Source organism: Schistocerca serialis, chromosome 12 (genome assembly GCF_023864345.2).
Source record: "Schistocerca serialis cubense isolate TAMUIC-IGC-003099 chromosome 12, iqSchSeri2.2, whole genome shotgun sequence".
Classification (NCBI taxonomy): domain Eukaryota; kingdom Metazoa; phylum Arthropoda; class Insecta; order Orthoptera; family Acrididae; genus Schistocerca; species Schistocerca serialis.
In genome coordinates this window covers 132390387-132409515 of record NC_064649.1, presented here as the reverse complement: position 1 = coordinate 132409515, position 19129 = coordinate 132390387, and the positions used below count along the sequence as shown (strand labels likewise).

The 19129-nt window shown below is 40.1% G+C and overlaps 1 protein-coding gene across 1 annotated transcript in view; it reads left to right on the top strand.

Moving 5' to 3' along the window:
- The window catches only part of LOC126428202 (guanine nucleotide-binding protein subunit alpha-14-like), a 167439-nt gene that overhangs the window by 91854 nt on the left and 56456 nt on the right, over window positions 1-19129 (top strand). The window contains exon 4 of the mRNA XM_050090114.1: window positions 11694-11828. Within this exon, the coding sequence (XP_049946071.1) occupies window positions 11694-11828 (135 nt within the window). The remainder of the gene's footprint in view (window positions 1-11693; window positions 11829-19129) is intronic.

Here is a 19129-nt window from a genome sequence, read left to right as displayed (position 1 = left end):
CTGCATCAGGATCCACTGCAAATACTATGACGGTTAGGCAGGAGGTGAGAAAACTTCGAGTTCATGGTCGAGCAGCTACTCATAAGCCACTTGTCGTGCTGGTAAATGTAAAATGACACCCCTCTTGGTGTAAGGAGTGTAAACATTAGATGATTGATCAGTGGAAAAACATTGTCTGGAGCGACAAATCACGGTACACAATGTGACGATCCAGTGTCAGGGTGTGGGTATGGTGAATGCCCAGTGAACGTCATCTGCCAGCGTGTGTAGTGCCAATAATTAGATTCGGAGGCAGTGGTGTTACGGTGTGGTAGTGTTTTTCATGGAGAGGGCCTCCACCCCTTGTTGTTTGGCGTGGCACTATCACAGCACAGGCCTACATTGATGTTTTAAGCATCTTATTGCTTCCCACTGTTAAGATCAATTTGGGGATGGCAATTGCAACACCATCAGGCACCTGTTCATAGTGCACAGCCTGTGGCAGAGTGTTTACTTGACAACATCCCTGTAATGGACTCGCCTGCACAGAGTCCTGACCTGAATCCTATAGAACACCTTTGGGATATTTTGGAACGCCGACTTCGTGCCAGGCCTCACCGACCGACATCGATACCTCTTCTCAGTGCAGCACTCCGTGAAGAATGGGCTCCCATTCCCCGAGAAACCTTCCAGCAACTGATCGAATGTATGCCTGCGAGAGTGGAAGCTCTCATCGAGGCTAATGGTGGGCCAACACCATACTGAATTCCAGCATTACTGATGGAGGGCACCACAAACTTGTAAGTCATTTTCAGCCAGGTGTCCGGATATTTTTGATCACGTAGTGTATAAAAGTAGAAGGTATAGACTAACTAGCTTCAGCAGGGTTTAGAGAGGGGTAGGTTAGAGCTCCATCTGTAATCTGCACTCCTGCTGGCATCCTCAGCAATCTACATCAAAAATTAATGTTCAATAATGTTCTAGTTCATTGAGCCAATATCTAATGGTTATCACTGATGGCATAGAGACATCATAAACAGCATATAATTCTGCTTTTATTTCATCACAAAGCAGAAGGGCAAATCATTTTTATCATCTTAGTGAAACCACATAGTACAACTTACAGAAATGGCAGTGACATGCAACTAACATGTGAATTGCTGTCATCTTACTGGTAGCATTGTCTACTAGGTGCCAACAGTGGAATCATTCATCGAAGATCGGTAAGTGATACTTACATCAACAGGATAAATACCGGCATTAGGGAACAGTGCAACAGACTCGGTGCAGTATTCATTGACCCAAACAAATTCTTAAACTGCAAGTGTCTGGGAAAAGACGGCCTGCACTTGAATAGATTAGGCTCTGTGAACCTTAGTAAAATGTTCATAGACGTGTGTAAAGTCCTAAGAAGCAAGGGAAACTAATTCATTGTGACAGGGGTTACAAAGAAAAAATTCAAACTGAAAATAAAAAGTTTAGGTACCAAACAAAGGATGCACGCGAAATAACTAAAAGAAAAAATGATCTATTGATGCACTTGAATATAAATGGCTTAGGGGCAGAACTACCAAATCGTAAATTCTCAAAAATCGACGAACTAAAAATTCTGCTTTCAGAATCCGTAAATATTAAAATAATCTGCCTAAATGAACACTGGTTAACAGAAGATAGTATAAAAGTACTAAATAGTATTAATAATTATAAGGTAGCTGCTAGCTTTTGTAGAATAAGCAAATCTCGTGGAGGCTCCTGCATTCTTGTCAATTCTTCCATAAGTTATACAGTAAGAGATAGTTTTAATTATTTAAATGAAGAGAGCGTGTTTGAAAGTTGCTCTGTAGAGCTGAGTGATCTGAATACATTGGTTATAGCAATCTACAGAATTCCTGGATGTGCGGTAACAAAAGTGTTTTTAACCAAATTCGAATGCCTCCTGGAAAAACTCCAGAAAGAAAGTAAGAAAAAAGTTGTTATAGCAGCAGACTTCAACTTAAATGTCTTAGTTGAAAGCAATGATTCCACAAAATTTCGTGACTTAATTCCGAAATCTGGTTTCAAGCTAAATTTTTCTGAAGGCACTAGGGAAAATAGCAGTTTCAGATCACTCAGCTCTGTTTATTGAGCTCCCAAAAGCAAATAACCTAAAGTCTCCAGAAGTGTGTAAAAAAGGAATCTCAGTAAAAGTAAAATGGATTTATTCTGCAGTAAATTAAGTATAATAAGCTGGCCTGTAGACTACAATAGTTCAAGCTCGATTAACTATGACAAATTCTTAAATTGTTTCTTAGAGGTATTTAATGAATCATTTCCTCGTAGATATAAGCAAAAGAAGGTTAATGGTAAACTCAAATGGATTACAACAGGAATAAAGATCTCTAGTGCCAGAAAGAGAGAGCTCCACAATGAGTTAAAATCAAACAGAAATCCAGATTTTGTCATTTATGTCAAACAGTATAAAGCTGTATTTAGGAAAGTAGTAGCGGCAGCTAAAAAAATGGCAAATAATAAATTCATACGAGAACACAGAAATAAGACAAAAGCAGTGTGGTCAGTTGTTCAGTCTGAACTAGGAGCCAAAGTAAAAATTCATGAGATTTTGAAAATTAGACATGAAAATGAAATTATAGTAAACCCTGTTCAGATATCAAGTTGTTTCAATGAATTCTTCCTAAACGTAGTAAGATCGGATGTGGATATGACATTCTATCAGGGCATCACAAATTTGGAAAACAGCCAGAACACATCTTTTAAACAATTTGAAAAAATAACCCAAAGGGACGTGGAAAAGGAAATATTGTCTCTAAAAAACAAAACCTCACATGGGTGGGATGAAATAACAACATCTGTAATCAAGTATGTGTATGATATTATTTCCCAACCACTGTCAACTATTATAAATCAATCTTATGAACAGGGATGCTTTCCAGAGGTATTGAAATATGGTGAGATCAAACCTCTATTCAAGAAAGGATCGACAGAAGATATGGGGAATTACCGCCCTATCTCTCTCTTGCCGGTCTTCTCTAAAGTGTTTGAAAAGATTGCAGCAAAACAAATTAATAACTTTCTTACTGTAAATGATATAATTTTTAAAAACCAGTTCGGATTCCAACAGGGTAAAAGCACTGCGAATGCTATAAATGAGTTTATCCAAAAAATATGCTCCACGTTAGATAAAGGTAGAAAGGTCACAGGTATTTTCTATGATCTGACTAAAGCTTTTGATTCAGTGAACCATGCATTACTCCTCCACAAATTACAGATGTATGGAATCAGAGACACTGCTTTAAAATGGTTTAGCTCTTACCTGTCAGGTAGGAAACAAAGAGTAATTTTAACTTCAAATGGAACCAATTATTCATCAGACTGGAAAACAGTTCCCCAAGGAGTCCCACAAGGTTCGATATTGGGTCCCTATCTGTTTCTTTTTTACGTAAATGACCTACCACTTGCTATTGATGTTCATTCAGTCTTATTTGCTGATGATACATCAGTTCTAATTGAAAATGAGGTATCTGAAAATATTCCAGAAAAAGCCAAAAACACTTTAGAAAAACTTGAATGTTGGTTCTATCAAAATGGACTAAAACTAAATGCAACTAAAACCAAAATGATGCAATTTGAAGCTAAATCAGCAGAAAGGAGTGAAATAAAGATAACTTGCAATGATCAGGATATCACAGAAGCAAACCACGTGAAGTTCTTAGGCCTAAATCTTGACAAAAATTTAAATTGGAAGGTACACATAGATTACTTAGCAAATCAACTGAACAACTTAGCATTTGCAATGTGTATTTTGTCAGGTGCCACAAACATAGATACCAGAAAGATAGTTTATCACTGCTACTTTGAGTCAGTTATTCGTTATGGCATAATCTTCTGGGGAAATTCAGCAAATGTCACTAGGCTCCTAGTGTTACAAAAGAAAGTAATTAGAAACATGTGTGTTGCAAAAAAACGGGAATCCTGTCGACCACTGTTAAAAAATTTAAAAGTTCTATCTATCCCCTCACTTTACATATATGAGATGGTGGTGTTCCTATATAGAAATCAACATACACTAGACAATTTCCGTTTTGACCACAACTACAGCACTCGCCACAGAGATAACTTCAAACTTCCAACACATCGTTTAAAACTTTATGCCCAAACGCCAGAGTATATGGGGTTAAAAATTTTCAATAAAATAAAAGGCAGTAATATATTTAAAATGGAGATTGGTTCACTGAAAAGATTGCTCTTTACTCTCCTGGTGGAAAAGTGTTATTATTCTGTCGATGAATTCATTGAGGACAGCTTCACAATCTGAACACAGGGATTGTAATACATTTATTATTTTATGTACATGTGTAGCTGTAACTTAGAAATGTAAAATATAATGTAAACTTTTGTAGTTCTCTTAAAAAAGTGAAAAAAGTTTCTTTTGTAAACCTTGACATGTCTCCTGTACATCAAATCAAATGATTTGAAAATTGTATGTAATGAGACGAATAAACCACATAACATAACATAACATAACACACCACGGTAACACCAAGATCTATTATCAAAAAAGTTTGTTTTCAATGACAGATACTTTTTGAACTGCCTATGTATATTGTGAGGGGCATTCAATAAGTAATACAACTTTTTTCTTCTTCTGAAAACAGCTTGACTTTATTCATAATTCCAATAAACCATATTATTCCCCACTCTTTAGGCTACAAAACCCTATTTTCCAACATAATCTCTGTTCGATGTGACGGTCTTCACCACCCTACTGGGAGGACCCGTATCCCCACACGGTGTCCCTCTACTGGTCAACATAGGAGCAAATGCCTTGCTGCATCAATAACCTCCCCATCATCCACACACTGCTTCCGACGGAGTGCGTACTTTGTTGGGCCAAGCAGATGGAAGATGGAAGGTGCGAGATCTTGGCTGTAGGGTGGATGACGAAGGTCAACCCATTGAAGTTTTGTGAACTCCTCTCAAGTGCACAGATTTGTACGAGGTGTTGCATTAATAAGGAGAATGAGAAGTTCATTTGCATTTTTGTGGCAACGAACACACTGAAGTTGTTTCTTCATTTTCCTGAAGGTTACACAATACACTTCAGAGTGAATTGTTGCATCATGTGGAAGACATCAAACAGAACAACCACTCCAGAGTCCCCGAATACCATTGCTTCAACTGTAGCAGTACCGTAGGAGAGGTGATGTGGCACCACTCCACAAAATGCGGTTTTGTTTCCAGTTCGAAATGATGAAGCCACGTTTCATCACTTGTCATGACATTTGACAAAAAATTTCCACAGTCAACCTGGTAATGCACAAGAAATTCTGCACAGGTGGTTCTTCATTGCTCTTTACGGTTTCCACTGGGCAACGAGGAGCCCACCGAGCACACACCTTTGAGAACTCCAACTGGTGGATGTGTGTCAGTGCTACCAACAGACACATCCAGGTGAGCAGCAAGGTGTTTGATTGTGACCCACTGATCACCTCAATTTAGAGTGTCCGCACATCTGAATGTTGCAGGAGTCACAGCAGTGTGTGGCCGGCTGCTGTGCAGGAGGTCAGAGAGGTGTGCGCGACCTCGTCGCTATGGTGACAGCTGCCTCATCTGACTACTCATCGTGCATCTATTCGCTGGCAGCTCTCTGTACACATTTTGTTAAATGCCTATGAATATTTGCCATGCTTTGGGTTTCATAAAAAAAAAACTCAATGAAACTCTCTGCTTCGAACCCACCTCCATTACAGATGCTATTTTCAAGGCTATGTATAGGGCTGCCACCGATCGGAACTACGTGAAACTATAAGGGCTGAAATGGGAATATTCCACAATGTCCCACAACAAATTCTGCATTTTTAACGAAAATTGGCTGAGAAAAAAGTATTGTATCACCTATTGAATGTTCCTCATATATTTAATTCACATGAAATGATATACAGGCTGCATCAAAAAAATATATACACACTATGCACTGTCTTGGAAAATTTATTTTCATACCTACAAGGTTGGGAGAGCCAGTCCTGACAAAACTCTGCCATCTGGTGAGCAAGATGTATGAGAGAGGCGAAATACCCTCAGACTTCAAGAAGAATATAATAATTCCAATCCCAAAGAAAGCAGGTGTTGACAGATGTGAAAATTACCAAACTATCAGTTTAATAAGTCACAGCTGCAAAATACTAACACGAATTCTTTACAGACGAATGGAAAAACTGATAGAAGCCAACCTCGGGGAAGATCAGCTTGGATTCCGTAGAAATGTTGGAACACGTGAGGCAATACTGACCCTACGACTTATCTTAGAAAATAGATTAAAGAAAGGGAAACCTTCGCTTCTAGCTTTTGTAGACTTAGAGAAAGCTTTTGACAATGTTAATTGGAATACCCTATTTCAAATTCTGAAAGTGGCAGGGGTAAAATACAGGGAGCGATAGGCTATTTACAATTTGTACAGAAACCAGATGGCAGTTATAAGAGTCGAGGGACATGAAAGGGAAGCAGTGGTTGGGAAGGGAGTGAGACAGGGTTGCAGCCTATCCCCAATGTTATTCAATCTGTATATTGAGCAAGCAATAAAGGAAACAAAAGAAAAGTTCGGAGTAGGAATTAAAATCCATGGAGAAGATATAAAAACTTTGAGGTTCACCGATGACATTGTAATTCTGTCAGAGACAGCAAGGGACTTGGAAAAGCAGTTGAATGGAATGGACAGTGTCTTGAAAGGAGGGTATAAGATGAACATCAATAAAAGCAAAACTAGGATAATGGATTGTAGTCGAATTAAGTCGGGTGATGCTGAGGGAATTAGATTAGGAAATGAGACACTTAAAGTAGTAAAGGAGTTTTGCTATTTGGGGAGCAGAAAAACTGATGATGGCCGAAGTAGAGAGGATATAAAATGTAGACTGGCAATGGCAAGGAAATCGTTTCTGAAGAAGAGAAATTTGTTAACATCGAGTATAGATTTAAGTATCAGGAAGTCGTTTCTGAAAGTATTTGTATGGAGTGTAGCCATGTATGGAAGTGAAACATGGACGATAAATAGTTTAGACAAGAAGAGAATAGAAGCTTTCGAAATGTGGTGCTACAGAAGAATGCTGAAGATTAGATGGGTAGATCACATAACTAATGAGGAGGTATTGAATAGAATTGGGGAGAAGAAGAGCTTGTGGCACAACTTGACAAGAAGAAGGGATCGGTTGGTAGGTCATGTTCTGAGACATCGAGGGATCACCAATTTAGTATTGGAGGGCAGCGTGGAGGGTAAAAATCGTAGAGGGAGACCAAGAGATGAATACACTAAGCAGATTCAGAAGGATGTAGGCTGCAGTAGGTACTGGGAGATGAAGAAGCTTGCACAGGATAGAGTAGCATGGAGAGCTGCATCAAACCAGTCTCAGGACTGAAGACCACAACAACAACAACAACAACAACAACAACAACTTACAAGGTTAAATTTCTGTTTTAACTTTTCCTCAACAGAAGGCATTAGAGCTGTGGATGTAGCTGCAAAATCCAATCAGTTACTAAAGTGAAGATGGTATTTGTATGTATGAGGCTCCAAAGCGGAAACATAGATATGTAATTTTCAACCTTTTAGGTGGATCAGTCCCATACTCACAAGGTTAAAAATCACATGGCCACTAGAAAAATTTGATTCCTTGAAACAATGAATGATGTGCATAAATAATAATTGGGATGATCTTGCTCAGCTGTTTCAGTATTCACCACAAAATTCTTCAATGCAGTGGTCATATGAGAGTGGTGTAAGTGCTAGTAATGTGTGAAGCTTTCTGAAGAGAAGCAGCTCACATTATTTCCCTCCAAGACTTGTGCAAAAGATAAGTGATGGTGATCCAGATCACTGGATAAAATTGTGAGTAGGTTCAGGAATGGTTAGACTTGAACTGGGATTTAAAGGTAGAATTGTTTTGCCAAAGGAAGCACAACTTAAAATGAATTAAACTGTTAACTGGCAAATTGTGTATATCATTTAATAAGCTGCACCTGTTCTTCAAAGGCCAATCATACATCCACCATTTTGACATTAGTCTCCTGGGACTGACAGTTTTGCAGGTAGGTTGACGATTCCCTGCCATCTGTCGGGGAAACATAAAATTACTGCTTTCCGTACATTTAACCTTGCAAGTATGGAAATAATTTTTTATGACAGGTCAAAGTGAGTGTACATTTTTTTGGACACATGTCTATGCAAGGAGTATCATAATTAATAGTACAAGCTGACACGAATTTAATGTATGACAATAAAGGTAAAAATGTTACAGGAAGTATATGTCCACAAATGAGCCAATTACAAAATTACTGTGAATGTGTGGTTACAAGCAGCCATTGATATCAATATGCAGTATCGTCCAACTAGGTACAAATGTATTTGTAATGAAAACTTTTTGATCGTCCCCATCTTGTTGGGCTCAAATATCACTCATACCTACCTTAACTAGAACTGCAATATTATTTCAGTTCATTATGTGTTACAGTTTACTGTATACTAGTACCTGTTAAAGAGGCTGTTTCATGTGTTATCATTGCATATAGATAAAACACTGTACTGTCTCTGGCAACATGTTACAAATTCTTTAAAACTCTCCCAGATCATCCTGCATCTCTTGAGAAGACTGTGCAATTTGCTGCTCCAGTACTTTAACTATATAAAAATGCTGTGTGGCTAGAGCCTACCGTTGGATAGACTGTTCTCCTGGTGCAAGTCTTTCAAGTTGACGCCACTTTGGCAACTTGCGTGTCATTGGGGATGAAATGATGATGATGATGATGATGATGATGATGATGATGATGATGATGTCCTGGATAAGGACAATGCAACACCTAATCTCCGAGCAGAGAAAACCTCTGACCCAGCCAGGACTCAAACCTGGGCCATTAGATATGACATTCTGTCGAGCTGACCACTCAGCTACCAGGGGCAGACACTTCAACTGTATCACTGAAGGAGTTATACACTTCACTTCTGAGGTGACCCCAGACAGGAAAATCCCAATGATTGAGGTCAGGTGATCTCAGAGGCCAAGGTATGGGCCCAGCTTGACCTGTCCGTCTTGGACCATGTTGCATTAGATGTCATCTTACTTCAGCAGCAAAACGTGCCAGCCCCATAGTGCGTGTGCCATATTCCCCAACTGTGGGTCACAGGTGAAATTTGAGCCCAATTAGTTGGAGGCTTAATCTATACTGATAAGAAATCTGTAGCTCCAAAACTGCTAGATGAATTTTCAGGAGGTTTTCACAGGTAGCTTGAGCATAACTTGTTGTCACCATAAAGGCTTTATTTCATCAAAATTGGATCACAGAAAAAGTACTGAATCATTCAAAAAGATGGACACAGTTTAACTAATTTTTATTTCATGATGTATAAATTGAACATTAACAGTCTACATACAAATGAAAGAAGGAAGTTTCAAAAGCATCAGTTATAAATCAATATCATTCTTCTGGACATGTGACCACACTGTCAATGTGCAAAATTCTCTGACGTTTTGGCCACTATTGCAAATGACCTTCCACATGGTGTTGTAAACTGTGACAACAGCCATGAAATCCTATGCTTACACAGGTTGTAAATGTTCAGTGTGTTTCCCATTTGCTGCACAGCAAACACCAAAGTAGTAGTCAAATTTATCCCACATGTGAAGAAGCATGGCTTGCGTTACACAGCAGTGACACAGTTCTAGAGGTTAACCAGAGTTGTTGGTAGATATGGGACATAAACAACCTCCTTAACATAGCCCACAAGAAAGAATCATAGGGCATGAGATCAGGAGAGCTCGGTGGCCAGAAGCGTAGAGCCAGATCTCAACTTCTCATCGATCACCGAGGTAGGGATCAATTTAAAATCCTCAGACATAACAGTGTCAGTGTGGTGGAGCTTCATCTTGTTGGAAAGCTGAGGAAAATGCCATTGTCCCAACATGTCCAGGGAGGTGGTTGGCCTGGCTTTTTCCTTTACAGAGACATCCAGTTTGTTGAAATTGGCTGAACAAACAGCTTAAGCATTTTATAGTTGGGGGTTCAGTGCCAACTTGGAGATGAAATGCCCACTGCACTGTAACTGCTGACTCACCTCTTGCAGTCTGCTTCCACAGTCGAGTGGTCAGTGTGGCAGAATGCCACACACGATGTCCAAGTTCCATTCTCAACTGGGTCCGAGATTTCCGCCACTCGGGGACTGGGTATTGTCTTGTCTGCATCATCATACTATCCTCATTGACAAGCAAGTCACTAAAGTGGCGTCAATTAAAAGCACCGAGCACCAAGCAACTGGTCTACCTGATGGGAAGCCCTCACCACACGACACTTCTTTTCATTTAACTTCTTGCACACTCAAGAATGCAGAAAACCTTCTGCTGCACCATAGCCATTTTACTCACAACTGCATATTGGCATGAGTACTCTAGCAGTTGTTTACACAACTATCACCTCCTCAGTGGCTGTTCCTGCAAACAGTGGTTAAGAAACAGAAGACTGGACCTTTCTCTTTTCTTCAGTATGTAGACTGTTGTGAACTGCAAATAAATTAAACTGGGTCTGTCTTACTGAGCAACACTGTATATCGTGATTTAAAATTTTATCTAAAACTGTCATACGTCTGTCTGAACAGGCTAATTTTTTTCGTGGCATTTTTACAGTTAACTTGAGCATCATATAGGCTTTATTTCATTGAAATTTAATCACAGAGAGAAAAAGATATTGTGATTCAAAGTTTTATCCATACTATTATTATTAAGTGAAAGTAATTCTGTCTGTTAAGTTTTCACAACTAACCTGCTCAACCGATTTTAATGAAATTTGGTATGGAGATAGCTTGAATCCTGACAAGGAACACTGACTACTTTTGAAAGTGTGTAGTACAAGATACTTATTGATTTGAAGGCTGTTATATGAATTAGGGAATAATACTTGCTCTTCAAAGAAGCTATTTACTCTCTCACTCTTGATCTTTATCGTATTTCTGAAAATGTTTTTAGTTGTTGATATGTGCTACATGATACAAAAACTATGCTTATGTAACTTCGGTGTATTAAATCCGTTGCTACTTCAGTGGCACGATCGACTGATGTGCACTCCTGCCCACGCCCCTCTGTATGCACTGCTCGTCAGCGACGCTGCACACGCCACCTCATCGTGCGTCGGACATCTCGGGACGGGGAAGAGTGAGGTGCACATTATGAGCAGTGATTACCTGAAGAGGCAGACACACGAAGGCAGTTGACATAATCGCACGTATAGTATCTTTCTTACTCACCGTCTCCAATCATCATCGTAACAAAAGCACTGATATGCGACTACAGCCGTGGGTTAACAACTGGTCGAAAATAAATTTGAATTCATTAGAGCAAATATTTAATACTGGAGTCTATGGCAGCTCGTAACCACACATTTGCAATTATCTCACAAGTGGCTCGTTTGACGACCCACGTTTACTGGAATACCTCTGATTCTATTACCGTATGCTTTCACCTGCATCAGTTCTTATTATTAATGGTGCTACACATTGTATAGTCAGGTTCCAATGACAGCATTAACCCTAATAACAAAGACAACAACAATAATAACAGAGTTTCAGGAGCAGTGAAGGAAATAAAAATATGTAAGTTAGTAGCAGTCAGACCTAAACGGTACAAATTTCTAGAACAGTTTTATCTAAAGAGTGCTTGTAACACTGCTTTGCACTGTCCCAGTTTCATGAGGAGGCTGGACGTCATGTCTGCACCGGACTACATCCCTTCAGAGCAGGACGTCCTCAGGTCCAGGAGCCCCACGTCGGGTGTCATCGAGTATCGTCTACCCATCCAGAGCTACGAAAAGAAACTCTGGTATGCTTTTATTAGTGTATGCATTTAATTTCTATTTGGCTGTACTTAAAAGCTCACAAGGCTGAGGAGTAATTACTGTAAAATGGCTGTTACGTGCAAGAAACAGACCGACATTTTTTGTATGAAAGCACTTTTTTATTTCTTAGTTTGATCTGTGCTACTTGTTTTTAGTCCATCTTCTCAATTCCTGTTGTTAAATCCATCAGTGTTTTGTTACTTGTTTATGTTCTGTTAAGGCAATTTGCTTGTCATTGGTGAAGAATTACCTCTTTCTTTTTAAAAAGTACTTGCACCTCTTGCATCATCATTACTTATTAAGTGTAACTTGTGTTAAAAGTACGATACAGATGTGGATCACTATTAAAACATAAGGCTGCTATTGCTCTAGTTATTTTCTGAAATGTGTTTTTATTAGAAGGAAAAGCTTTTGAGAGTACTGATTGAAAGACACTCTTTGAAATTATGAAGTTATTAAGGATAAAATACAGGAAACAAGAAGCGTTCTACTACTTTTACAGGCACCAGATGGGACAGGAAACAGAGCCTGTAGTTGAGAAGAGAATGGGGCAAGTTTGTAGCCTGTTCCCAGAGTTATTCACACTGCACATAGACCGAGTAGGAAAGGTCACTAAAGTTCAGCAAAAAGAAATAACAACTGTGAGGTTTGCAAATGACGCTCTAGTGCTGTCAGAGATGGCACTGAACCTCCAAGATGAGTTGATCAGAATGGATAGTGCCTTTAAAATAGGATATAAGATGCACCTCAACATAAGTAAAACATAAGTAATGGGGTGTGAGGGAATTAGAGACTGAGAAACTGAAAGTCGTTGACAAGTTACGCTACAAGTTGTACAACTTTGCTTCCGCTCTTTGCCGATAGGTGGCGACAGTGGTAAGTAGTGGTCGAAAGAAACAGATCGCAGACAGCACGCAGTTAGCTTGGACCTCGGCCAACATAACCTCGTTCAAACATTAGTCACTTTGTGTCTGCATCATAAAGTTGTTCTTGATTGAAAATGTCAGTTTACGAGCATAATTCTCTCCATTTGTGGGAAGTGCTACTGAGCTGAATCTCATCAAATGCTCTCAAGTACATTTGGTAAGGACGCTATTAGTGAAAGAATGTGTCATGAGTGGTTTCAAAGCTTCAAGTACAGTGATTTTAACACCATAGACCAGCATAGTGGTGGAAGAGAGAATGTTTTCGAAGATGCAGAATTGGAGACATTGCTGAGAGGAGACTCACATCAAACTCAAGAAGAATTGGCACGATTAGTGGGAGTGACACAGCAAGCCATTTCAAAACGTCTCAAGGCTATGGGCACGATTCAGAAGGAACGAACTTGGGTCCCATGTGAGCTGAAACCAAGAGACGTTGAATGGCGTTTGTGGGCTTGTGAACAGTTGCTTCAGAGGCAAAAATGGAAGGAATTTCTGCACCGCATTGTGACTGGGGACGAAAAATGGGTTCACTATGATAACCCTAAATGCAAAAAATCATGGGCATATCTGAGCCATGCTTCCACGTTGACGGCCAAACCGAATATTCACGGCTCCAAGATCGTGCTCTGCATTTGGCGGGACCAGCTCGGTGTCATGTACTATGAGGTGTTAAAACTAGTGAAACAATCACAAATGCTCATTTTCAAATGCAATAAATGTGTTTGAGCAGAGTATTAAAAGACGAACAGCCGAAATACAGCGAGAGGCACGATAAAGTGATGTTGGAACACAACAATGCTCGACCCCACATTGCAAAAGAGGTCAAAACGTACTCGGAAACGCTAAAATGGGAAGTCTTACCCCACCCACCATATTCTCCAGACATTGCTCCTTCTGACTGTCGCCTGTTTAGATCAACGGCGCATGGCCTGGCTGAGCACATTTCCAATCTCACGAAAAAGTCACAAATTGGATCGATTTGAGGATTGCTTCAAAAGATGAACAATTTTTTCGACACGGGATTCATACACTGCCCAAAAGATGGGAGAAAGTAGTGGCCAGTGATGGAAAATACTTTGAATGATACATACGTAACCAATTTATTTCATTAAAGCCTCAAATGTTGGGGAAAAAACGGCGGAAACAAAGTTGTAAACCTTGTATTTTGGCAGCAACTCACACTACTGTTTCTAAAAAGTGAACACTCTGAAGCAGTGGTCAGCAGCATTCCATTTTAAGAGGATGTGCAGAACAGAGGAACCATAATAAGTGATAAACAACAGAGAGGTGGAGTGAACGTAGGCCCAACTGCATCCTCTTTTGTGTGACTGGACAGGTCAGTATTACACAACGCTCAGCCAGTGTGGAGCCATCATATGAAGTGGACACATGTAACCGAGTGCCACTGTGCCTGCTGATATCACAGGGTGGAGTATCGGCGCGTGAGCGCATTCGAACGGGGCAGAACGATCGGTCTCCGGGAGTTGGGTCTGTTGTTCCGTGACATTACGTGTCGTACAGTGCACGCTGCTTCAGCAATGAGGCGTACGTGGAACTGAGGGAGAGAAGAGGGCTGTACGCAGTGCCAACATGGTACCGGACGACACAGTGTGACCAAAATGCGGGATGACCAGCATCTCGTCTGCTCGGCCATAACAGACAGAATAGCTTCATCTACAGCATTGACGTGATGCTGGAGTACGGCAACGGGTGTGGACGTGTCTGTGTTGACTTCCTGACACTGTCTTCTGTGGGTTGGACTTGTGGCACACATGCCATTATGTCAGCTTCCTCTGACCAGAACCCATCAACACTGCAGACTGCAACGGGCACGTGAACACCGAGACTGGCGTGCCGAGTGGCAAATTGTAGTATTTTTGCTCGAGTCCCGCTGTGACTTGTCCTACAACGTGTATGTGTTCGACATCACAGAGGTGAACACAATGTGACAGACTGTATTGTTGATAAACATAGTGGACAAATGTCAAGTGTGGTGGTTTGGAGTGCCATTGCCTATCTTTTAGCATGGGATTTTGAGAGTAATATGAACAGCTACCATCACATCAGGGAGGTTTCACAGTCTGAGGCATAAGATGTAACATGTCTTACATAGAATGAGATGTTCCACATCCTTGGTATCCATTGGCAAACAAAAGATGTTCACGGGTTAAGGTAGTTAGGAAGTAGAAAGCGCCCCCTTTCGGGACCTTTTTTGATGGTTTGTGCAGGTCAGAATTGTACTGATCCTGTGCTATTGGTGATGCCGGCTGTGGACTGGCACTTCTGCCTGCCAGGTGGAGTTGTTTGCTCTGTAGGGCCACGAGGGAAAGGCACGGAGCACGTATGATGTCTACAACACCAAAGAAATCGTCACAGAATTGATGTTCAGATTTTACTTTACTATTGTTCAAAATGGTTCAAATGGCTCTAAGCACTATGGGACTTGACATCTGAGGTCATCAGTCCCTCAGACTTAGAAATACTTAGACCTAACTAACCTATGGACATCACACACTTCCATGCCTGAGGCAGGATTCGAACCTGTGACCGTAGTAGCAGTGTGGCTCCAGACTGAAGCGCCTAGAACCGCACGGCCACAGCAGCCGACTATTGTTCTGGGTCTTATGTGAGACAGATGCACGACAGCATCTAGCTGGAATGTAATGCACGTGCAGTCAATCCATTAAGAGACATTAGAATTGTACATGATAGGAAATACACAGAGTTCAACATCTCCGAGTGTGTTATTCCACTGGAACAAGGGAAGCCTCTTTCAGCATCTTCGATGCAAAGAATCAAAGCCCACAGGGGAGAAACAGTGTCACGGTTCAAGGGTACTTATCAGCAGGACCCTTCCAGCATCAGTATTGTACAGTGCCCACAAGAAAAAGTAAGAGAAGCAAGAAATTTAGTGAGATACAAAAATTATGGATTGACTACCAGACTCTTTCAATGGCGTATTCCTAACACCTCCAGTAGGGAAATTAAGGAAACATTCCAGGCACTGCCCCTCCTGCAAGCCATTGTGCATACCATATTTCAGAAGGACAACACCCAGCCGCATCTTGCAAGGAATGTGCAAGCCTTCAAATAACGACGGGTACCACTGTTTCCCTGGCTGCCCATTTGCTTAACATGTCGCCAATCAAACGTGTCTGGGATACGGTCAGTTGGCAACTTGTTCATTCAGGTCCTCAGGCAGCCACAGATGGTGCTTTGTGGATGCACCTAGAAACTGCACAGCAGAGTATTCTCTGGCAGCATATTCAGGTGCTCTTTGATTCCGTGCCACAACATCTAGTGGCTCTGAATGCGGCACATAGTGGCACCATTCTGTTCTGAATTTAAAAAGTCACAGTGCATGTACAGGCCTGTAATCCTTATAATTTGTGTAATGTCATTTCCCTAATTGGTGGAATAAATTTCCTAGTGATCACATCTATTGGTCTTGGTGTTCACTTTTTCCAAACAGATATGGAATATTGATAATGGGTGAAGTAGGGAGGATATAAAAATGCAAACTGGTAATAGCAAGGAAGTCTTTTCTGAAGGAAAATGTGTTAAAACTGGATATAAATTTAAATCATAAAAAGCATTTTTTTATTTTGTGGAAAGCAGCCTACTACAGAAATGAAATGAGGTGATGAAAAGTTCAGGTGAGGACAACTTACAAGCTTTTGAAATGTTGTGTTACAGAAGAATACTGCTGATTAGATGGGTACTAATGCAATATATTGAATCAAACTGACAAGAAAAGAAATTTATGGTACAACTTGATTAAATGAAGTGATTGGTTGATATGACATCCTGCAACATTGAGGAACCACCACTTTGGTAATGGAGGGAAGTGTGTGTGTGTGGGGAGGGGGGGGGGGGGGGGATTGTAGAAAGAGACCAAGCTTTGAATACAGTAAGCAGATTCATACAAATATCAGATGCAGTAGGACAGACTAGCAATAAGAATTGCATCAAACCAGTATTCAGACTAAAGGGCACAACAAAATATTTATTAACGTTGGAGTCTGTCCCATATTCTCCTCTGAGTACTGGAAACAAGATGGAAACTGTAAATTTTGTTGTGGATGAACTCTAGTTGGGAGAAGTTTTCTGTTGCCTTCTGCCCACCTGTTACTGAGTTAGGTGTACAATATGTGATCTGTGGGCAAGTTTTTTTGTATGTTTGTATGATCTTGTGTCATGACTATCCTGTTACAATTGAGTTCAGAGCTAAATGGAGGCAAAAGAGTGCGTTCTGGTGCCAGTATGCAGTCAGCTACTCTGTAACAGCACCAAATGGTTCATAGAGCTTAATGTCCCCATCTGAATGACACATAATGAGTTGAGGCGTAATTCCCAAAAGAATTAAATATGTAATGATGACACCCATTTATAAAAATGGAAGCAAACAAATGACTCAGTTGTAGACTCATCTCCCTCCTTCCTCCATTCTGAAAAAGTTTTGTGAAGTAGCATACTGAACCACTTTTTTGAGAAGCTGCTTTTAACATCTACTCAGTTTGGTTCTGCAAAATCTCTGCAGACAAAGCAATGTATGCTCTCACAAGCTGCATTCTTGTTTGACTAAATAAGAAAAATATTTTGTTGCCATTTTCTGTAATTTTGCTAAGAACTTCAATCATTAACATTAATTTTCCCATGACAATGGTGCTTAAACTTCAGAGCTCTGTATTAAATTACTCGATGAAATACAACAACGGCATCCTTTCTATGTAACTTCCGAAGTTCCATAAAATGTTTTCAGAAACTGCTAGGCAGCTTGAAACTTGCCATGGTTTACTGAAATACACCTATTTAAAAAGGCGATTGGTTGTGGTAATCTCTTCAAACCTTCTCATATTATAGTCACAGTGTTCCACATCCACAATGGATAAAACTTACATAAAATGGCTGATTACTGTATTTCAAGTAACCTTCAATTGTGTTGATGATAACATTGCAGTGGACAATCTGAAATATTACAGCATCTAAGGTACTCCTCCCAATAACAGAAAATGGTTGGTCCATTAATAAATTATACCCCAAATACAAAGCTATGTTCAGAGTGGGGAAACATGAAATACAGTATCCCACAAGATATGATGCTTGGCTCATTCTTGTTCTCAGATTAGATAAATGATTTACCTGGGACATTAGAGAACTCCTCACAATGTTTACTGAGACAATAATATACTGCAAAAGACCCCAAACATATCCATACCACACTATACTAGCCGAATAACAGAAAAGTCTTACAACTGGTTTGAAGGTACACAACTTAATATTTAATCTTATAATGAATCATACTATGAAATTCCAAACAAATGAGAAATGACAAAGATACCAGAGATAGAGATTAATGAGCACACACTCTGTGAGGCTCCCTGCATGCAATTTCTGGACATCCAAATGACTAACAGACCAAGATGGCACCAGCATGTTAAGAAGTTAACCATAAGAGCTCAGTCTTTTTGCTTTCCACTTAGAAATCTCTCTCATTGTGTTGAACTGTAGACAGAACTGCTGACATATTTTCACTCAGTTCTGACCTATGGTATAATCTTCATGAGAAATGCAGCTCAGTCTAAACAAGTATTTATTCTAATTAAGCATGCAGTAAGAATACTATGTAAAGTAGATAACTGAGCATCTTGCATTATCCTCCTCAGAGACCTATGCATTTTTACACCTACTTTTTAATACACTTACTCCCTGATGGTATCTGTGGTTAAAATAAGAGATTAAAATCATGATGCTAGAGAGACATGTAAGCTTTAGTCTCTAGTAATAATTTTTATTTCGCCTACTGGCTACCAGTTTTGGTACACAGCAGCATCACCATGCCATCCACCAACTTGCAGTTGTAACACTCGCTTCCCAGATAGTTGTATTTGATACACCTACTTCTTAATTGAACAGGATGCAAGGGCACCCATACAATATATTTTTAATATTTTGGAAGATAAATGGCAACTTGTAAGTAGCCATAAAAAAATTTCAGATCTGGCCTTGTTAAAAGCCTGTTTAATAGTGACTTTTAAATTTTTTTTTTCAAATAAAAACACCTGAATACACTATATTTTTCCCTGTCCCTTAGAGATAGGAGGGACCGCAGTCTCCCCTTGCCTGCAGGTATGGGCATCCTTGGCATGAAGACTGCAACTGGTGGATGGCCTGAGGATGAACTGAAACCTGTAGCCAGTAGGCAAAACAAAAACTGTGATTATGCAAGGTGTGGCAATAAAGAAATCCCGACCCCTGCTACGCTCCACGCAAATTTTCCTCTGTTGGAAGCAGGCTGCAAGTCTTTTTCTGTTGTGCTGTTGAGGAGGCTCGTCACTTTTTCCTTCACTGCATCCATG